Source organism: Tyto alba, unplaced genomic scaffold (genome assembly GCF_018691265.1).
Source record: "Tyto alba isolate M040663 unplaced genomic scaffold, T.alba_DEE_v4.0 Super-Scaffold_48, whole genome shotgun sequence".
Taxonomy (NCBI): Eukaryota; Metazoa; Chordata; class Aves; order Strigiformes; family Tytonidae; genus Tyto; species Tyto alba.
Window position 1 is genome coordinate 26,407,691 of NW_024881324.1, and position 22,987 is coordinate 26,430,677.

Here is a 22,987-nt window from a genome sequence, read left to right on the forward strand (position 1 = left end):
AACTGGATATAATTAAGTGAAACATCAAGGCTTATCCTTAGAAAAAAAAAAAAAAAGAAAACTCATCAACTATTCCGAGCTGAAAACCAACACTTCTTTATCAGATAGTATGGCTGGGTTTGTTTAGGCTTAGAATTTCTTCACCAGTCAAAACCATAGGTTTTTGGCAAAGCAAGCAACGTGGTCTGTAGCTTGAGCACAATAATGATGATGAACGAGCGGTAAAGAAACAAATTAATGTCTGTGATTTTTTTTTTTTTTTTTTTTTTTTATTACCGAAAAGCTGACCTGTGAAAAGCTGACGCCACATACATCTGATAATTTTGAGGCTCGCTCCACGGATAAAACAGGTGTGCTCTCTCACGGAGACTTTCTGACTGCTCTCAAATCCCGTTCCCCGCAGGGCCCAGCCTCCTCTCCCAGAGCGCGCTCCAGCTCAATTCCAAACCTGAAGGGTCTTTCCAGTACTCGGCCAGCTACCACAGCAACCAGACCCTCGCCCTGGGCGAAACGACGGGCGCCCAGCTCCCGGCCCGCAGCGCTCAGCCCAGAGGTGCCATCCAGAGCTACAGCCAGGTACGTGTCCGGGGTCTCTCGCACCTGAAATCGTGGTGGGGGGGGAGTGGGTGTGGGGGTTTGCTCCCAGCAAACAGAGCTGTTCGGTGCCCGCTGGCACGTGAAGGTCAGCTTTTATTTATTTATGGTCTTGATCAACCCATCTGCAGCGAGGTGGGGTTACCACCTTGATTTTCTTCAGTCTAAAGCGGGTCGACTTGCACAGTAATAAAATAATCCGGATTAAAAAGGAGATTTACCTGCCAGTTTTACTCACTCGCTTGCATACAGATTTTGGTGATGTTTAAGAGCTTACCTTTGAAAGTTTCTGTGACTGTGCTGATTAGGAGCCCTTACTAAGGTCTGGGACCTCCCTGTGTTGTTATCAGGATATTACTGAAAGCAGTAAGTGCCAGCAAACAAAAACAAACACCAGATGCGAAACCTCCTTGGGATACCATACCTCGCCTGGTGCCGTGGCCTAATCCCAAGTGTAAGGATCATTTTTTGCCTTTTTTTCCTCCCCACATTGTAAGACAAATGACTTATCAGACATCCACCTGTACATTTCAAACGTTTTGAAAGATTGTTTCAGATGCCCGTGAAAACTTCATAAATCTCTCTTCCTGTCTAAATGATCCGTCCTGGCTCTGACACGTAACCCTCTCACCTTCTGTACTGTTCTCTGCAACATCAAAGCCTTTCACTGGGAAGCTAAGCTTCAGTTTAGACAAAACTTTCTAGAAGCATTCGTACTTCTGTACATAAACAAAGTCTGCCAGGTTTGCGTTGGTCAGCTCAGGTTATTTTCTGTGTTTAGATGTTAACTGCTCCAGCAGAGCAGGCCATCTCAGTGTGACACTGGGACACTTTATAATTCAGGATTCTGTAGAAGTGAGCAGTATTTGAATTTCAAAGCCTTCAATTGCTAAGAGATTTCAAGTATTATATAGTCATTGCACAGCTTGTGGGATACTGAGAGACATACAATATTCGATTCTCTCGATTTGCTCAGAAAAGCTCCCTATCCTCTAAGATTGAAAAATGAAACAGAACACAGCTAAACTTCATTTCAGGTTGGATAGGTACTTTTTTTTCTTCTGTAAAGGGTTTAAAATGAGCCTGTGCAGTGGTAAGGCCTCGGGGTATTTCCGTGTTTACCAAGAGGACCTGCCTGATGTTCTTTGGGATTTGAGCCAGCAGGAAAGCAGGATTCCAGCTAGAAAGAAACAGGAGGCTATGATATCCAGTCGTAGCCTGGGCAGGTGTCATCAGGAGTTGTGCTTTGTGAAAAGCATCGTGCCTTGGGGGTTAGCCTGAAAGGGTGTGAGACATTCTTCAGGACGGCTAGAAAAAGTAAGATGATGGAAAAGGAACAGGTTATGGGATCAACGGAGCAACAGAAACAAAAGCAGAGAAGGAATGAGAGGGAAAGGAGAAAGAATCTTAAAAAATAAAAAAAAAAAAGTCAGGAAGGGAAAGTGTGCAATTGTCTAGGGGTTAGAAGTAGTGATAATATAAACTTCATCGTACTCACTGATAGAAAAGGGTGAATTTATGGAGAGGGGGAAAAAGTAATGATCTAGATTTCTTTCATTTAAATTCCACTGAACAGCCATGCTTAGATCTGAAAAGCTCTCATGAACCATCCACTTCACAGAGAACTTGTTACTTTCAGAAAGGTAACTAGTGAGTTAGTAAGGCAACCTTTCCTATCCCTTGTTTTTTTCTTGGTATGAGAGGGCAGAAAACAGGTTTTCTTCTTGTGTTCCTTCACACTGTATGGTAGATGTTCCTGCAGGAAAATAACTCACAGAACATAATAGTTTTTCACACCATCATCCTGCAAAGGATGCTTGTCGACTTCAGGTCAATTAAAATATATCTTGAATATATTAACAAATTGCTATATAAACTATGAATTAATACAATTAAAAAAAAAAAAAAAGCATATAAAGGAGGTTTTAAAAGAGGTAAACAAGAAAAGAAGGAGTCGACAGTTAAAATGAAAAAGTTTTTAATATGACCATTGCTGATCCCACAATTAAGGAGAAAAAAAAGTCAATCCTTGGAATTGTTTTGCTATCCCTATTATAATTAAAATAAGCCTCAGGAGTCAAAACTGCTGAGATTGTGACAATTTCCTTTGGTATTTCTGTGCAAGGAATATAGCTATCTCTGAACATGAATGATAGCCCAAATGTGTGGAAAAAATATGTAAATAGTCCCAAGGCCAGCTGTGACAGCAAGAACAATTTCTGAAAATGCAATTGTATAAAAAAGAGAAACTAATTAGTCTTGGGACTTCCTGTATAGTGCTGCAAAGTGCAATCGAACATTTTTGTCAATTTGGAGGACTTCATTATAGATGATAGACTTTTTCCACTGCTTTGCGTACTTTAGAACACGAAACTTTTATCTTCTAAAATTTCTTAGCAAGAACTGCTCCGCTGGCAGGGGATTATTTTGTTTCCCTGCTGAAAAGTGTCCAGATCCTGATATATCCTGTATTAATCGATTAAGGTTATTTGTGAAGAGTCAGTAGTGGCTCTTAGTACAAAAAGTAGCAGATTTTGCAGATGAGTCGCTCAAAAGTGAATCTCCTCTTTGGACAATGTAAATTGTGAAGATCTGATTGATTTGGTTTAGTGTCATCTTGAGAACGGTCAGCTTATGTTGTAGGTATCGTAGGAATATAAAGCATAGCACGTACTGCAAATACTGGTTTTCCACATGCTCTGACATTTATTTGCAAGGGGAGGGGAAAGGAAGTGAAATTAGTTTACATTTTGGGATGAGGACTTTTTTAGCTTCTGGTGATGCTGCAGTCTTTTCAGAGACCGTGACAGCAACAGAGGTAAATCCCTACTCTGTATTATCCTCTGCTCCAGAAGCTTCTGGGCTGAACAAGCTGGCACAAAGTTTGAAAACCCTTAAAAACGAAAAATAGATGGAAAATAAAGGTAACTAAAAAAAAAAAAAAAAAAAGCCTTGAAAATCGTTTAGCAGTTAATTTTCTAACTTGTCTTCTTTTTCCTGTAAACAAGTCACAAGTTCGTCATCCGTCTGACCACCACACTTCACTAGCTCTGTTTAGAACATTAGCAAACGAGTACAAGAATGTGTTCAGCTGTCAAGCAAAAACTGTACACTGGTCTTTTTCAGTTAGACTCGTGGCTCTTCCCCATCATCAGCCTTCTGTGCCACGAAGTGATAGACTTCTTGATAATCTACCCAGACAAAATCTAAAATAAGGGCTTCACTTCTGGTAGGATGTGGCAGAGGATGATGTGTTTAAAACTGGATTCCAAATAGGAACATGAGAATTTTTCTGTCATTAAAGGAAGCAGATGAAATCTTAACCCAGATTAATCTTATTATGACGCTCACAGAGAACAGTTCACTAGTACAGCTTGTGGTACTGAAGAAGTGATCTGCATGGTGCGGGTTTGATCCTACAGTAGGTAATGACTGCAGCTTTCATTGCTGCTTTACAGCCAGAGACTGACCACCTCTGCACACTCTGAAAGGATCTCACACAGTTCTGCTTGTGGATGTAGAAGACTACGATGGTATTACCTACCTCCATCTATATGTATGACCTTTGAGATTAGGATCGAGCAGGCTGACGGGTTTTCCTAATATTGTCGGGACGTATTTTGCATTGTCGGGATGTATTCTGCAAGCAGAGGATAGCCATGACCTTTGTGATAGAAAGAGATGGAATAGGCCACATTTGAGGGATCCAGAAGTACAGTCTGGCATCTGTTATCATATAAGTGTGTTTGAACATAGGTAGCATCGTCCTAGTTAGGTTGGGAACTCATAAAAGACAGCAGACGAGAGAAGGTTAAGCATTGTCCATAGCCTCTTCTGCCCTTTCTAGAAAAGTATTGATAGAGGCATTGGACCAGAGCAGAGTGATACCTCAAGCGAAGCCATATGGAAAGTTCTTTGGGCCGACAGAAAAAAAAAATACCCCCTCAATAGACTGGCAAGTCTTGGAGTCACTGAAAGAGCACAGAGCACCACTGAGATTGTGAAGCAGAGCTGGACACTTAAAAAAAAAATCACCCATGTCTCTCAAAACCCCCTAGTAAGGATGATCAAGTTTGCTGCCTAAAGCGAGCAACACCCACCAATACTCGAGAAGCCAAAGCAGCCTGGGGGAGTGTCTTCCACACACCTCGAGCATCCAGTTGGGAAATCTTCCCTACAATCCAGAGAAAGGGTCTTCTCATGGCCAACAGTGCAGTGTATGTGACTGTGTTCACGTTCATCAGATATGACCACCTTTGAAATGTTAAGGGCCAAGCAATCCCTGACAGTTCCAGAGAGCAAAATGAGCTGGATAAAACTGGTGCTGGCATCGAATGCTAAGCTAAAAATGTTTGTGAATACATATAACCTAACTGGACATCCTTGGTAATTCGTTGTGTAGAGCTCTGCAGATCTCATTTTGTCCGTATCAGGAGAGAATGATCTTTCTCCTAAGACTAAATGGGGAAAAAAAATATTTTCATAGCTGTACTAATGTTCTCATGGTTTTTTTCACACATTTCTGATGCTAAAAAGGATATATAAGAATCCATATACTGAATCCAAATAAGCAAATCGGGCTCCTTTTCTTTGGGATACCAGAAAAATGAAATCTCTGAGCCTTAGAATACTCCTCGATTATTGTTCACACCTATGAAATAGATTGATGTAGGAGGATATAACAGCCGAGAAACAAATTTCCCTTCAGTTTATTAGTTTAAACGCAGTTTCATTATCAGGTTGACAACAGTCATGGGTAAATGGAGAAAGAAGGGGGAAAATAACATTGCATTTCATTCTTCCCAATGAGGTATAATGTCATACTGCAGAATGAACAGTTACGTGTCTGTATGGTTGTCTTAATCAGCAGACAAGGAGAAACTAAAACGCATTTTGCCTCTGAAAACACAAGTGGAGAACATGCCTGTACGCTTGGCCCTTTGAAAAAACATAAGAACCTCGCAGTAAATTTAAGACAGGTCTGAGATTAGTCACATCCTAGAAGATACTGCATGCTAGTGTTTTCATTGCAATCTGTTAATCCAAAAGTTCTCTCCTTCACAGAGAGCAAATGCTTAGCTTTTTAGGAAGTGCTATACACTGCCTTTTTAATTAAGCATTTAATTCTCGTGTTCTGCCACTACACCTTCTTCCCTATAACACAACCGTCAGGTGGGATTTTTTTTTTGTTTTTTGAATTAGTACTTGCGGAATGCCTGTAGCTTTATAGAGATTTATTAGGAATATGGGATAATGCAGGTTTACTTGAAATTAATTATTTTAAAACCTTGACACACCAAGCAGTGTAGAAGTAAATTAGAAATTTTATATACATGATGACAGTGCTTGCCTAAAATCCTTCTGATCAATGACAAACAGTCTTACCCCAGTGCACTAGCAGTGTGTTGCAGAGGACACTGGTAACATTGCAGAAGGCTGTATTTTGGCACAATGTTGAGTATTACAAAATATATTTATCACGCCACCTCACAGTCCAAAAAGTCAAACTTATTAACAGATGCCAACTGATAACACAGCTGGTTCAAGCAACCTTTTGTCACGTGCAAACCTTGCTCTGTTCATGTTGTCTTAAATCTTGCCAGCCTGTTTTTGTTCTGTAAAAGTTATCATACAGTTTAAACCTGGAAAATGAAAACTGTACTCCTGTCAAATACATTGTTGGACAGTCAGTTGCTGATTAGCCCTTCTGTCCAGTTTAAAGCCGAGACGGTAAGTAGCTCAGCATGAAAGTAGCTTTTAAAAAGGCCTGTCATGGATGTTCCCAGAGTTCACCTCCCTGTTTTTTTTTGCGAGGAGTCTTTCAAAGAAGCGACTGGAGCTTGCTAGCCATATATGAAAATGTCAAGGCGTGGTGCTGTGGCGTTTGCAACTCGCGGCCGCGATCACAGCAGTCCAACCCAACAGCAAGCAGGCTACTTACATCCCCCATCCCCTTGCCCTCCCGGGACTTAGCACATAGAACAGCTGGAGGGAACGGTTTGCATTGCATTTATCTAGAAGGCCATTTCTTTTCGGGCACAAAAACCTCCCGAAGCCAGTGAGGTTTGGGTCTGGCAGTGCTCCCTTGAGGCGTCTGAACCCTGCGAGGGCTGGCAGCTTCCCTGCTCCTCACCGGGAGCAAAGCCCCAGGAGCAGCTCCTGCAAAGCCTCGCTTCTTGCCCGTGGCTAGAAAAATACATATTCTTCCCCCGGATGCGAAGCATTTAAGATGAGGGACGGGGCTCCAAAAGTGAAAAAAAAAAAAAAAAAAAAAAAAAAAAAAAAAAGGACAGCAAAATTGCCAGTGGGCGTACACGGGAAGAAGTACACATTCCTGGCATTTTGAACCTCATCGATTCTTTGCTCCGATTATTTGGTTTATGTTGTCCTCAGTTCCTGACCAAATCCTTTATTGAGCATCCTAGTGAAAATAAATCAAGTTTAATACCAAATCCTTTATTGAGCATCCTAGTGAAAATAAATCAAGTTTAATACCAGGAACATGGTGCTTTTGTTTACATGCGGGTTTGGTTTTGTTTTTTTTTTTTTTTTTTTTTACTGTAGGATGCTACTAAAAACCCATGTTGCTATTTAAACGTGAAGCAACGCCGCCGTCGGCATTCAACCACACCTCTTTGAATCGAGTCACAAAATTCCTTATTTACATTTTAAAGGCTTTTCTGGCCGAGGGGATCAGGAGCCGAGAGGCGTGTGTGTGTGTGTGTGTTTGGGCAAAGCACTGGTCACACTGACTCCAGCCGCGCTGCCAGCTCCCGGGATCGGGGGGGGGGGGGGGTTGCTGAGGTTGGGAGTAAATAGCCTGAATAACCGGGGGGGGAATCTGAAACAAGAGCGTGTCTTCCAACCGAGCGCCCAGCTCTCGCTGACCGTGGGGTGCCGTTCTGAGAGAATTTTACTGCTACGGGGTTCAGAGATGATCTCTTGAGAGTGAGGACGGGGTGAAGGCGGGGAAGCCGCCCGGCTGTAAGGACGAGCTCGCTCCTCTGCCGCTCCAGGAGCGGCTCGGGCTCAGCACCGAACATTTCTAACGGGCAGCACCCGCCGAGGATTTTGCGCTCGTTTCCCCCTCGCCCCCAACCTCCCCTCCCAAATTCCCGGGCTGAAGGGGATCTTCGCGCTGCGCTGCCCCCCCGCTGCAGAGGCCTGGGGGGGGGGGGGGTGTGTGTGTGTCCGGCTCCGGGAGCCCCCCCCCCCCCCCCCCCAGCCCCTCCGCCCTCCTTCCCCCCGTGCCCCCTCACGATAAGAGGCGACCGGCTGCCGCGCCGGGCTTCTTCCCCCCCCCCCCCCGCTTCTTCCCCCCCCTCCTCGCCGCTCTGCGAGGAAAGCGACCCGGCCGAAGCCCTTTTCCCGGCTGCTCTTTCCTGATGTAGGCAGAGCGACGAGTTTCGGGGGGGGGGATGCGCGGCGGGGGTGCTCACGGACGTGCCCGCTCGGGCCGGGCTGAGTTGGGGGGGGGGGGGGGGGGGGGGAAAGCGCTTCGCCGGGTGCCGACCCCCCGTCCGTGACGCGGGGCCCGCTCGGGGCTTTCCCTGAGGGGGAATGTGGAGGCGGTGGGGGGGGGCGCGTGTGCTGCGAGCCCTTCCGCGGGCCCCGCCGCGCCGCGGCTTCGGGTCAGCGAGTGGGGTGGGTGGGGGGGGTGTCCCCCGGCGAGCGGGCCCCTTCAGCCGCCTTCCCCCCCCCCCCCCGCGCTGACGCCTCTGCCTTTCCTTCCCGCAGCAGGGCCCGGGGGGCCGCGGCGCCCACCCGGGCGGCCCGGAACCGCCTCCTCCCGCCGTCCCGCAACCGCGGGAGCCCTTCGCTCCCAGCCACGGCAGCGCCTTCCACCTGCCCGAGCCCCAGCACGCCGCCGCCCTCTACTACGCCAGCTCCACGCTGCCGGCGCCGCGGGTGGGCTCCCCGCTGCCCACCCAGCCCGGCGGCGGCTCCCCCACCAAGCTGCCGCGGGCCGGCTCCGCCGCCGAGGGCGCCGCCTACGCCGCCGCGCAGCGCCTCTCCTCCCCGAAGCAGTCCCCCAGCCGCCTGGCCAAGTCCTACAGCACCAGCTCGCCCATCAACATCGTCGTCTCCTCGGCGGGACTGTCGCTGTCGCCGTCCCCCCTCCGAGTGACCTCCCCGCCCACCGTCCAGTCTAACGTTTCCTCCTCTCCTATCCACCAGTTAAGCTCCACCATCGGCACTTACGCCACCCTGTCGCCCACCAAGCGGCTGGTTCACGCCGCCGATCAGTACGGCAAGCACTCCCAGGAGCTGTACGCCACCGCCACGCTGCAGAGACCCGGCTCCCTCGCAGGTAAATCGCGGCCGGCAGCGCCGTGGCTCCGCGGGTTTGGTTTTTTTTTTTTTTTTTTTTTTGTTTTGTATTTTTTTTTTTTTTGGAGGGGGGGAGGCGCGGTGCCGCCGCGCCCGCGGAGAAGGCGGCGGGGTGGGAACGGCGGCCGCGTCCCGGCAGCCGCGGCGTCTCCCGGGGCGGGGTGAGCCGGCGGCCGGCCGCGGGGGGGGGGGGGGGGGGTGGGTGGTAAAGAAGAAGGAGTGGGGCGCGTTTGACAGGAGAACGGGGTGGGGGGTGGAATTGGGGGTTTCGTGGCAGCGGGGAGCCGAAAGTACCGGGACTGCACCCGGCGGCGGGGGGGGGGGGGGTGGGGGGGGGGGGGTGCGGGACTCGCCGCGCCGAGCTCCCTGCCCCTTCACCCCCCCCCCCCCCGGGCTCGGGTGGGGAGGAGGGAACTGCGGTGGGTCCCTTCTCTGCCGCGAACAAAACCCGTGAGCGTTTTGCAGAGGATCGCTCTTCCCCGGATTTACGGGCGGCGCTGGGGTATTTGACAAGTTTTGGGGGGGGGGGGGGTCACTTAGCAGGAACTCCCGGTGCACCACGTCGTGCCGAGGAAGGGGCAGCGGGTATCCGGCTCCGGATGCTCTTGAGCTGTGAAGCTGCTTTAATGTCTCCTGTAACCGCAGACTTTGAACAGATCCTAGAAGTGAGATACTGGTGCGCTGTTCTCTAGACCATCTCTCTGCTAAACTGAGCATCCTTCAGGGGTGGGTTTTTTTGTGTTCTCAAAATTTCCAGTTTCATTGCTATAGTAACAGCTGCTCTGCTCATATGTTCTCTTGTGTGACATAAATAGATTTGAAGATAAATAGGATACATAAAGAGGTTCGGCTGTGTTTATCAGGCAGGTACACAAGTTTCTTACTGAAGTTAAAACTGCTTCTCAGCCCCCTTTCTCCTCTCCCCCCACGCCAGCGGTCTTTGGCATCCTGTATCAACATGCAGTTTAAATTAACTGATAATAAAATACAGTATTAAAGTATCTCCTTGTAACCACTGATGGGTTTTTTTCCTATTTTAATGGTGGGGATTTGAAAACTTTTTTTTTTTTTTTTTTTATCTAACACTATCTTGCTATTCAGAACCTGTAAAGAGATAGCATTATTAAATGATGCTAAAATTGACTTACCAGGACACTTGCATCAATCCTTTTGTCAAATATTCAGTCTCAAATTACAAAGTGGTTTATTTGGCAATTACATTAATATAGCTTCTCCCCGCTGTAGTCCAACACGCTGGTGGCCACAGGTATTAAATACTGCCTTTGCAGGGTAAAGAGGAAATTTAGAATTGCCGCAGACTTTGGATTTTAGGGAGTTTTGCGACTTCGCCCTATAGCAAGAGTTGCTTGAGCCTAAATAGTCATGGAGGGAACTGTCAGCATCAAAGGAACAGAGGAGAATTCAATTTAAAACTTCTGTACCTGTGGGTATGAACTACCAGGATTTCCCAGACTTTTCTTTACCTTTGTTCTAGGATTGAAGTTTTTGCTTCAGGAAGTTTCTAACAGGCGCAGTCCGTATTTCTCTTCACGTACTTTTAGCATTGGAATTTATATTGTGCTGGGGTTTTGGTTTTTCCTTTTTTTTTTTTTTTTTTTTCCATTTGTTAGTTGTTTGGTTTGGGGTTTTTTGGTGTGGTTTTTTTTTTTTTTTTTTTTTTTTTTTTTTTCTGGAGAAGGCATCTTTTATAGCACTGCAGCATCAAACCTGTGATGACAGCTTAGTCAGAACTTGTTCTGTAGGGCTTAAGGCCGGTCATAATGGCTCTGAAGTGCTGCCGTGTTAAGAGAAGCTGCTTGTCCTACGGTAAACCCAAGTTGTGACATAGATTTGGACTTTTGGGGGCTTTTTGGCCAATAGTGGTTGCACAGGCATTCCTAACGGGGTTTTCTACTTTGATTTAAATAGAAGTTAAGAAACTGGCATTCGTTTTCTTGGCTTGCTTTTAAATAAAAGCTTTTGATAGGATGACTCCCGCATCTTGCGTAAAGTAGGTACTTCCCTCCCTGCCTTTTTTTTAGGACCTGCTGAAAGTATGAAAGAAAAGCTCAAGGATACGTGCGTTTAGTTAATGGCTGGTGTATTTTTGTGTGGATTTTGATATGGGAGGGAAATAGCGGTTGAACATGCTATTAAGTTTGCCAAAATTGGTGAAGCAACACTAACTTTTCTAAGCGTTGTGCAGATCGGAACAAGCATAACAAGCTTCTGAGTTACTGTATCTCATCAGGATTTGCTTTTAAAATATGCCAAACAATATCAGTGTATTACTTGGTAACAAATGGAGATGCCTGTAAGTTGAGTAAGTATCAGGTTACAGGCATGCAGAGTTAGTATTACTGCATTAACCACAAAAAAAAAAAAAAAAAAAAGGAAATAATCAAAGTGTAAGCAACAGTATGTTAGTAAATACCTTTTTTTTTTTTTTTTTTTTTCCCCCCACACACAGTGGTGACATACCTTTCAAGAAGTCCTTGAAAGGAGCTCTGTCCCATGACCCATTCTTTTGCAAAAGTTTCCTATTGTGTGCTCCCACCCTTTATTTGCCATTACCAGTCTGTAGCGGGTTCCTCCTGGCCTCCTGCCATCCCGGAGTTAAAGGTTTGCTGGCAGTGTTAAGTGCCTGACTAATCTTCTAGACTTTCACTGGATTCACTGAAGTCAGTGGACTACACAGAGGCTTAAATTAACCTAGTTTTTTAACGTAGTGGATTTTTTTTTTTTTTTTAATAGGCATTTTTGCTCAGAACAGGTTTGGTGTTTGAGCTGTAAGTGTATTATATTATTGCAGGAGTCTTCCAGTCATTGTGTTAGAAATCAAACTCATTGAGAAGGAGAGCAAGCAACTGTATGTTGAAAAGCTGATGTTCCATAAATGAGATTTTTGCTTCTTGTTCACAACAGCCAAAGATGGGTTTGAATTTTTTTTTTTTTTTTTTTTTTTGGTTCGAGAGAGGAGGAGGAGGAGTGGAGAATAGTTGTCACATTGCACTGATTGATGGTTTGCCTACTGTGATTAATGTGAAGTTGCATTGGTATATATGTGTCATCACAGGGATGATGTTACTCAAAGTAATCTTTTTTTATCTCCAGGAAGAAAATATAATTATTTGTAGTAATTATAGGGGATGCATTTGTTCTAATTTTTTTTTTTGCATGATATTAGAAATTTCGGAGCTATGGAGTAATTAGATATTACTGGAGCTGTCCAGTTCATGAATAGTAGTGAGTCCTGATGTGCTAAACAAACCGAATTATAACAGTACCAGGGTTAGATGTTTCAAAAAGAAGACCTTCGGGTGTGATAAATTTTTAAAAAAATTGTAATTGAAAATGTATAGCACAAACACAGATTGCCCAAAACTGAATCTGGGTAAGACTTAATTGAAGAGATGGCATTGTTTGTATTAATTTCCTGCAAGCTTGATTATGAAACAACTTGGAATTATAAAAATGGCAATTCTTAGACTTCCATCCTGAATTTAAAATAAGACATGCAACAGCATGCCATGACTCAGTTTTAACCAAGTAACCTTAGAAACGTCTTCAGAAATGGGCTTTAGTCTAGTTATACTTGAACTGTTACCACTGCCAAGCGCGTGCACGTACATCGCCGTGTGTCTACGTGTGTGTATAGTGGTTCTTGTGAGTGTACGCTTGCCGTGTTTATTCTTAGTCTAGCTGCTCCGTTGCTATGATCTGCAATCACAGTTTTGGAAGTAGTTTTCCCATCTGCGCCGCTCCAAAGCGCGAGCGTCTGTTGAAGCCTCAACCTGAATCCCAAAGCGCCGTTTGTAAATACTTTTCTGCAGCTTCCGCGCCCGCAAGAAGCTGCGGGCTGCTGCTGGGAGTCAGGTTTGCCCAAGCAAATTTGCCTGGAAAGAGGAGTGTGTGGGGCAGCAAGCAGCAGGAACATGGGGAAAGCATTTCAGGAGGCCGCTCTTCGTCCTCGGAGGCTTCTCCTGCGGGCCAGAGTCAGACCGACGGCACTAAAGGAGTAGTGGGTTTGCTGTGGAGCGAAGGGAGAGGAGGCAGTGAAAGGGTGTTGTTGAGGTAGTTTGTGCCCCAGGTTATGTGACAGGGGAGCAGCCTTGGTGCTGCAGAGCTGCTCTTGCCTCTTCAGCCGGGCTTAGTGAAGACTAGGGACGCATAAGACAACGGCAGGTAATTTTATACGTCGCTTATTTACTTTTTTGTAGTAATGTTGGAAGACTGCATCATGCCCCACCAGCGGTGTGGAAGGGTTAGGTCTAAGAAATGTTGGTGTGAATCACTTTGTATGTTAGTTGGAAGGAATATTATGCAGCTATTCTTCACGTAGTGGTGACGTGTTCCGCTGAAACAAGAGCTGCAGCGTCCCTCAGACAGCCCTGCTGCCGCTGCTGAAAACTTCAGTGCTCAGCCTGGTGTTTGCAAAGAGAATTTTCCTTCAGGTCCCTGTAAAATCCAAAAGAAAAGGAATTTGTCCTTTCTGAGGTAGGACTGTTTGTATGCATGTGTAGTATGAATACTGAAATAGGACCGGTTTATAAAAGTGTGGCATGGGTTAAGATATAAAATATGTTTTCTATTCTTTATTGATCAAAGAGTTCTGAGTTTATCAGGATCTGAACTAATTACTTCTGCTCCTTCATCTGCCTTGTCTCGTTCTTCTGCCTCTTTGCTGGGGACCTGCCTTTGCCCTTTCTCTTTCTGCATGCTTTTCGTTGAATGTGACACGTTGAACCCTGGTTTCCTGTTGAGATTAATGGCAGGACTGCCATTTGATGGTGTTGACATGTTTTAGCATTTCATTTGTGCAGTCATATGGGCACAGAACAGGTCAGCTTACGCGACTGTGTGTGGGATAACTGATGTACATTACCACTAGCATGGATTTAGACTTCATTTCCATAGTGTGAAAATACTGGATCATCTGTCTACCAGTGGTTCACTGCCATCTTCACAAAGAACTATCTAAGTGTTACAATTTTCCAGTAAATCATGCTGGTAGCCAAAATGGACAGTCTACAGCAATAAAGCAGAAGGAATAAGATGGATGTCTGAAATATTTTATTTTTTGCCATGATTTTTGTTCCTGTGACTTTCAAACCTAGCTTACGTGACATTAATTTGCTCATAAGAGAAGGTTAATTGACAAGAGCCTGAATTACAGGGGCCCCACGTACGTACATATATATCTTTGAGTTAATGAACTTGAGCTTTGACTCCCTGTGTGAGCAAACGCTACAGATATGTCTGAGCTTGGGTCCCGTTCTCATACTGACCGCAACCTTCCCCTTTGCGTCATGTTCCTGACACGGGAATTAGTTTGGCTGATCCTCCCGGTGGTCTTTCAGAGGGGTGTGAAACCAAATAATATTGCAAGATAACAAGCTGTTAGGCAAAGGAAACCAGTCTGCAGCATTGCTGAAAACAGATGGAGCTGGTATGAAGCTGCGAGTATTTTAACTGAGTGACTGTGGGAAAGTGAGTGGCAGTGGCTGTCTCCGGGCTTTCAGGCGAATGTAACCTCGGGTTCACTTCTGGCTGGTACCAAAGCCTCTGTGAGCTGTTGCTTGTAACCACACAACCTGGCATGTGGTTCCTGGTCTCTGGTCCTGAGCTTCAGCAGTGTGCCTAAGGCCACCGGGATTCGAACGGAAGCATGCAAGCCACTGGAAGAAATTTTCTAAGCATCAGGGCAAAGTTTAAAAAGTCTGTGCTTATATACCTGCTGAAAATCAGCACAAGGAGGAGTTGAAGCTGGCAAAAAGCAGAGAAGAGTCAGTGTCTGTAGCAGAAAGATTGCTAAGGCGAGGAGCTGGAACTCTGTAGCTTTTTCTTGGCTGCTGAAATCCAATGACATCTATGAAGTCGAAGAGTAGTGTTTTGGGAACTGAACTTTTGTTTAGAGCAATGGAGATACGCTGGCCAGTGTTGGCACTCCAGTTCATACAATGGTGTCTTGCTAATGTTGATTTGTATTATTTTCAGTATGTGAGATTACAGTAAGAGGCTGGGGCTTCGGGAACTATATGTCCAAACTTTTGGGTCTCGAGGGCACGCTAGTGAAGCTGAGTTTTGTCTGTGCCTGTTACCAGCCCTTTTGCCCTCAGGGCTGAACGGTGTCGTTGCGTACCGGTTGTCTTCTTCAGTTGCCAGGAGCGTGATTCTGCATCCTCCCAAACCTCTCTGGCCTTAAACTCGCTTGTTCAGAGCAGAAGGGAATGCTGTTGTATGGGATAGGGAGTATTAGGCAAGGGGAAGGTCCCCTTCAACTGAAATTTCTTGTAATCAGGCTTCTGTGGCATCAGTGAAAGTATTTGCTTGTGCTGTACTATCTGAATTGGAATGACTGTTCGTCTCGCTTGGGCACTGGGCAAAGAAGGCACAGTGGGGAAGCTGTCGCTTCCTCAGGGTCTGAAACCCCCGTGCAGGGCCTTATCCAGTGGCCTGGAAACGTTTGTCACTGAAGTCTCAATAAATAGCGATAGAAGTCCCAAGCGGTTTGCAGGAGATGGAGCAGCTGAGATCTAGGAGTGCACAGCTCAGCGGTGACGTAAATATTCGTTTGTTGGGCTGTCTAATAGCTTTTTGGGCTGGTGTGTGCACACACTGACTTTGAAGCCCTGCCTCTGATCACCAGTAAAGTGAGTGTGGCAGGAAGAAGATTGCAAACTGGGGAGTGGGGGAGGGCTCCTTTTGTTTCAGGCCAAAACTTGGGTGGGGAGGTGCCCGTGGCTGCCCATGCTGAGAGGCAGAGTGCTCACAGGTGAAATCCGTTAGCTCTCAGCGCTGGCTGCCAGAACCTGGACCAAATTCAGTCTGGGAGCAATCATGGAAGATAAATGAGGCAATTTGTCCGTAATCATGGGGTCAAGCTTGAAGATCACCTGGGTATGGACCCCGAACAGACAGAATACCTTTTGTTTTTTATGAAAGTGGTATTCCAGAGAGGGCAGAGAGATATTGTCTAATGATAATGAATTCATGGAAGTGTATATTATCATAAGTGGGTAGAAGCAGAAGTCAGAATTTAATGGGCTGAAATGAGAAGAACCAAGTGATGACTAATCTTACAATTATAAGGCATGGCATATGAAGCGTCAGTTGGATGACATAGATTTTTAATAAGTACCTCAAGTTACATCTCACAGTGTACGAGTGAAGAATTGAAGAGTGCCGTATTAGTTTGAATACAAGCGGTGTTAAACCTCAGGAAACCTTCACATTGCTGAGGAAATTTTTGCATACGCTTTATCTCTTCTATAGTGAGTGTCTGTCCTGCCTGATGGCCCCTTACCCTCCCCCTTCAACCCAGGTGTGAGCCATCCCTTTTATCAGGTAGCCAGCTGTGCTGCTCTGGGGCAGTAAAACCTTTTGATCGCAGGACTAAAGCTCTCCCTGGGTTTAAAGAGCATTGCCTGGGAAGAAAGCAAAGGTGGAGAAGGAGCTGTGGCCTTCTGATAGTGATTTCCTGTGACTGGAGAGCAAAAGGACTCCTTCTCCCCAGGGGTCCTTCGCTGACTCGCACCTTCTCTGAGCATCCCGGTTTAGCCGGGACGCAACTGTGTTAACGTTTGCTCACCAAAAGGCGTACATAAGCTCTTCAAAAGCTTTTTATCGAAGTCACGGGAGCGTGATCCACAAAGGAGGGTGAGTTGGACTCTTTTCGGTATTGCAGGGGAGGGGGTGTGCGGCGTGGAGAAGGTGGAGGGAGACGAGACGACTGTCCTTTGCGTCTTTGGGGCTACTGTGCCCTGGGAAAAAGGGAAGACTCTGTAAAAGAAAAAGCGAAGACCTGGCTAATTGCAGTGCTTTGTTGGACATTGCAACAAAAGCATGATAGAAAGGGTAATACAGGACATGAAAGGGGTAAATGGTTAATGGGATAATTTGCAACACGAGTTCACCAAAACCATATTGTACTGGAGTAACCTGCTTACTGACCTTTTCTTAGATTATATCTGGTGTCTTCTATTTCCTATCAGGGCTCTCAGCGTGCATTTTCTGTAATGCCACTTGGGAAATGTTTAGTTATGCTGTAGAAGATGGATATGCTTGCAGGAGTGTAGCTGGGCAAGGACCTGGGCAAAGGAGCACTGTCAGTTTGTCATTTTGAAAATCAAATTAATGGAAAGGAAGGATGCTACTAATAAAATTCCACAAGGAGAACTCTTTCGGCTCCTTGAAAAATACTTTTTGTTTTATTATCTCAGCACAAAACCCTGAAATACGCCGAGGAAATTTTTTGATGGAGGAATATTAGGAGGCATTTTCTGAAGAGAGGAAGATAAATCCTGTTTAGAAAGGGTTTTGCAGTTCAGAGGGAGAGAACAGAATTGAAGCCGAGCTAATAATATACCTAATAGCTAGTTACAAATTAGGGATCCATGGCTGAAAACAAGAGTAGGAAAAGACCTGGGTGTCCTGCTTGACTACAGTATGTCTCAGCCACCTATATTAGAAACCTAATAGAATATATCATGGCCTAATCACATAACAAGGAAAACTGGGTAGTGTTATGTATGGTTAGGACTTCATCTGGGGAACTGTGTACAACACCCGGGGCAAGAGAGGCTCTTTCTAGCCCCCTTCTCACCTGAACTGATCTCCTTGGGTGATTAAGAAATTAAGAAGCCTCTTGTACACAGACCTGACTTCATGTGTTTCATAGAATCACAGAATGGTTTGGGTTGGAAGGAACCTTAAAGATCACCCAGTGCCCCACCCTGCCCCGGGCAGGGCCCCCTTCCCCCAGCCCAGGGGGCTCCCAGCCCCGTCCAACCTGGCCTTGAACCCTTCCAGGGAGGGGGCAGCCACAGCTGCTCTGGGCACCCTGGGCCAGCGCCTCACCCCCCGCACAGGGAAGGATTTCTGCCTGAGAGCTCATCTAAATCTAGTCAATAATTTCTTCATTCTATCTAATCTAAATCTGCCCTCTGTCAGTTTAAAACTGCTACCCCTCATTCCTATCCCCACACCCCCTGATCCAGAGTCCCTCCCCACCTCTTCCTGTCCCCCCTCTTTAAGCACTGGAAGGCTGCTATAAGGGGTCCCCCTGGAGCCTTCTCTTCTCCAGGCTGACCCCCCCAACTCTCTCAGCCCAGGCCTCCCAGGGGAGCTGCTCCAGCCCCCTCAATCACGTTTCTTTTCCTTCTTTCATTAACAGAAGAAAGGCTGCTAGCTTACGTAGGTGGTAATAGTAAATGGAGGTTATGCATCAAGACTGCCCAATTCTGGTAAGAGTAAGTAATTTGATGAAGGATTTGCCAGCCTTTTATCAAAACCAAGATCAGCCGAGTCCCTGGCAGCTTTTAGGATACTAGCATGTGACCGAGGAGGGAGTGAGGGCAAAAGGTATCGTGTGAGGGGCTTGTTTTCACTTGTTTTGCTTTTAGAGCTTTGGCTAGCCAGCCACGATGTTATTTGCCTGGAGGAACTTTGTGAACTAACGCTCTTCATTTTTCCCTCCAAGAGTTCAATCTGGTAGCCCTGTTGGAAATAGGGTGACTTCAGAGCCATGATTGCACTTCGTCTGGCCTCTGACAAAGCTTCAAAGTTCTCAAGGCTTATTCATCAAAATTTTGCATTTCTTTGGAGTTCCTGTCTAGCTCGCGTCATCCTTGTCTGTTGCGCACCTTGAGCTGCTTTTGGCAAGAATCTGAAGCTAATGCTGAACATAACTGAGCAGTCTTCCCCATATTTGTGTGATGCCCTGCTTCCGATCCTGTTTTGCGAGGCTGGGGATTCAAGAATTAGCTGGTTTAGCTGAGAATCTCTTTTTCTCCGAAGTTCATCAAAGTTGTGATGGATTGCATGTCACTGCTTTTCTCAGCCTGCAGTAGGTTTCAGACTGCTTTTGTAAAATCAGGCAAAACTTGATGCAAATGTCTTCAGCCAGCCATATGATCGTGGAAGTGTTGGCTTCACAGGTGAGGCAGCCATTTGACATGCAAATGACGTCAATTTGCATCTATGAATAACCAGGAACTAATTGTGGGATAGTTCAGAATCCCTCAAGTGTTTGTCACCTTTGGACTAAAGTGCATTTCATCCTTCTAATTGAGAGTACTGTTAAAGTCCTTCTTGAGGTTTATTTTGTTATTATTCTATAGTAATATATAGTGTATATATATATATATAAAATAATATATTATAATATATAGTATATTTATTATAATATATTATATATTATAGTGTATATAAAATATAGTATATATATTATTATATATACTATAATAGTATATAGTATATATATTATTATTATAGTATTATCTAGTGGTTTATTGCAAACTGATGTGAACACATTTCTTATGTTTCTTAACTTAAGTCTGCTTTCCTTTTGCTAGTGACCTTCTGTCACCATTTGTCTCTTGCAGCATTTGTCATGGCCACTTCTTTTTAGCATGGAATCTCGGCTCGAGTGACAGGACTCTTTCAGCATGTGGTCCTTTCCTTGCCATGCTTTTCAGGGATAAATCTGAATTTGTGAGATTAATGGCACATCACGAAGTCTGTTGTGCTGGTTTTGTTTCTTCTCCTTTCTTGTCTCTTTTTGCTTTAAATAAGTTCCTGGGGAGGGGGAAAAAAAAAAATCTGTAGCCATCCATTTCATTTTTTGCTTGATGGTTATTGTGGAAGGATTCAAGTAAGATATTTTTCTGAGTGTTTGGAAGTTGCATACTAAATGCTTACTGTTGTGATTCCTATATTAGAAAGCATAATGAATGAAAAGAAAAAACTTTATATTATGGGATATGATGATTATTCCACCATAAACTTTGCTTAAGTCCTTAAGTTTCTCATGATCACGGTCTTAACAGTATTCCTTTTCTTTGTCTTTCCATTCAGCATTTCTTTATTCTATTTAGAGTAAGCCTGTTAAAATTGCTTTAGATGATAATGATTTTAAGAATAGATTATTTTAAGTGTTTTAGCAGAGGTCTTGATGTATACATAATGGGAATAGCCTAAAATCATCTTGAATAACGCTATGATAATCTATTGAACACGGTTGTAGAAGTGGATAATTGCTGGTTTAAACTTTTTTACAGACATAACTAAATTCTTTAGTTAGACTGTATCCAAATTGATCACGTATACATTTAATAAAAGCTTCGTGTTTCCACTCTTATAATTTAAGTGCAATGAGCCTCAAATGGATACTGAAAATTTGATGAGTAATATAGTGTGCTACAGAATATCCAAAGAAACACAGAGATAATGAACCCCAGGTTTTTTTCTCCTGGAATGTCACAGACTTAAACCTCGCGTCTCAGTGAATTCTAGAAACTGGGGACTTGCAAGCATCAGTGCTCTCTGAGGAGGAGAACGTGTTTAATATTCTATCAAAGATGACTTTACATAAAGGAACAAATACTATCTGATGCTTTTCTCCATTCTCTGTGAAATGCAAGTTTGAGTACAAAGTGTTACAGATAAGATCTCCAAAAGTTAATATTGTTCGCATGTCCAATAATACGCAATCGCGTTGTAAAAGGAATTACAAAAGATAAGTTGCAAACAGTCTTCTGTGAGCAAATCCCAGGTGTGGTGTCTTGGATTTCAACTGCACGTAGCAGAGACTGGCACGTAGGTTTACAAAAGAAGTATGCGCAATATTCAGTATAAATTGATGCTTTTTAAAAGATGCACGCATGGTCAGGATTCACAGGAAGGAGCTATTTGCGTTTTTCCTGTTAGCAGGAAAACACCTGTTGGAACTGTGAACTCCTGGAGACGACAGTACGATTAGATCAAAAATTCAGGTTGCCCAGCAAAAGCCAGTTGAGGATTACTGTAGTTGGACAGACTTGGCACTTCGTTACCCAAGTGAGTTTTGTTTTCTGTTTCCTTCACACAGCGTTTTCCCTTTGGGAACCACTGTTCCATAAAAAAACAAATTTTCTGTGCCGGTCTCGAGACTCTCGCTTCTAGCTGGATTTAAGCTCTAGATATTCTTTCTGTTGCATGTGCAGGGAGGAGTTGATGCAGAAAGGCTTTCCCCTTCCCCCTGCATCAGAGCTGCTGTGAGAACTCGCTCCGTTTGAGGTTGCTGCTCGGTTTGGGGGAAGGGTTGTGAGTTGCTGGGCTTTTTGGATGCCGTGCTTTTCCACAATGTTAAACACGATCAGAAAGTTACGTTTTCACGGGCGGCCATCAGTGGAATAGTGCCTGATGCGTTTTGCTGGAGGCAGCAATGCTTTTTAGCAAATCACTTTGTGCTGCTGCTAAGTGGTCTCTAGCCCTACAAAAATCTACAGGGTTTTGTATGTTTAGTCTACGCTGCTGCCTAACTGGGTCCCCAGGTCCGCCTTGGTACAGCCTTGTGCTTCGGGGAGGAAGGAAAGACCCAGCTTTGGGGAATTAAAACCACACTGCCCTCCTTCCTTTTGATTTGCAATCCTTGCCGGAGAAGTATTAGCCGTAGGGTTCCACAGAATATCCCGTAGAGGCGCTTTTTTTTCTGGATATTTGCTTTACATGTCTCACCAAATACACTAGTGTTGCTGTTCCTTTACCTGCTGAGTTGAATATATTGCCACAGCACCTGCTTTAGCACGGACCTCCTGGTGCAACACCATCTTTTACAGCTCAAAATTTGAAATCATAAACTTTTATGTTTTCTAAGATAAAGAGAACTTCCAAGTTAGTAAAGCTTCAAAGGTGATCTCCTTTTCTATGAAGGCTTGATACTGTTTCCAGCTGTTGTGAAGCTGTGGTGAACTATCCAAACAGCATGTGCGGGGCTGCTTGGCACTGCTGCTCAGTAACATCGTCCTGTTGCTGAGGCTCCCAACCCTCGGTCAAAGTGGTTCGTGAGCAGGAAAGTTAGAAACGGTGATTCCTCTCACTGGAGAGCAGTATCTGTTCCCATTCGTGCGTAGGACTTCTTTCTCCTTTTTTTTGGAAAATTGGCAGGGTTCAGGGGAAGGGAAGAGGCAGAGCTTAAGAGAAGGAAGGGGGGAGAAAAAAAAAAAAAAAAAAAAAAAAGGCACCCAATGTGATCATTCAATTAGTAGTTTAAAAAACTAAAAAAAAAAAATCATTGATTTTCTGCCTTGCTGAAGGCAAGTTGTTGTTGCTGTGTGGTAGCTGTTGGTTTGGGGGAGTTTTTGTTTTTTCCTCAGTGACAGTTCCCTAGATCAGAAATGAAATGGGAATTATCTCCCTGAACTTGTCTGTCACATTTAATCTGCTGTTTCTTCCTAGCTATCTTTGCCTCTTATCTCTTTGCTCCCAGTCATGCTTCTCTTTCCACTAACAATTTTTTTTTTTTGATAAAAATGTTTTAAGCAGGTGAATGATTTCCAACAGAATGAGGACAGTAGCTGGAAGAAGCAAATGCTTGTGAGGAAACACAAATTTATGTTGTGGGTTTTTTTTTCTGTTTTTCTTAGATTCGTAGAATTAAAATAACTGATACAATATTTTGCAGTAAAGTCACATTGCATGACTAAAAAAAAATAAATACAGACAATTTAAGAAAATATTTTTAGCTGTATTCCTCTTTTAAATATACTTAGAAATGTAATTTATTTTAATACTTGGTTAAAGACTAGATAAAATGGGATAAAAACTATCCAGATGCTTCTTATAGGACATAGTAAGCTTTATCAGATGTTTTTTCAGCTTTATTTTGCACCTGTTTATTACACTTTAAAAAGTGTAGTCCTTTTTTTTTTTTTTTTTTTTTTTTTTTCCCCCCCTACCTTTCTTTATTTTTAGCACTGATGTGAAAAGTGCTAACCCTAGGGCAGAGGCTGGTTTTGCAGTGTCCCTTAAGCAGCCAAAGCCAATCTGTTTTGAGGAGACTTTCCTAAAATACTTAATCTGGTTAATGGACAAATTATGTCTGGGAAATTCCACGGTGTGAGCCATACTGCTGAACATGACAGTAGCCTGACAGTGAAACTGCTAATAGGTTTGACGGTGCAGTGGTAGTTTACAAGAAACACTCCAGGCCATGCTTCATATTGCACTTCAATCTTTTAAGCAGAAAACCGGAGGAAAAGCAGTCTTAAGATACTGACGGGTGAGGCAAGTCTGAGTCTGC

General features: G+C 44.5%; 1 protein-coding gene across 11 annotated transcripts in view; it reads left to right on the forward strand.

Annotated features, from left to right (window-relative positions):
• The window catches only part of CTNND2 (catenin delta 2), a 699,957-nt gene that overhangs the window by 399,218 nt on the left and 277,752 nt on the right, over positions 1 to 22,987 (forward strand). For 7 of the 11 annotated variants that reach the window (XM_042806909.1, XM_042806907.1, XM_042806914.1 and 4 more), the window contains 2 exons: positions 404 to 576; positions 8,332 to 8,905. In XM_042806909.1, the coding sequence (XP_042662843.1) occupies positions 404 to 576; positions 8,332 to 8,905 (747 nt within the window). The remainder of the gene's footprint in view (positions 1 to 403; positions 577 to 8,331; positions 8,906 to 22,987) is intronic. The other 4 variants (XM_042806908.1, XM_042806912.1, XM_042806916.1 and 1 more) reach the window with 2 other exon arrangements.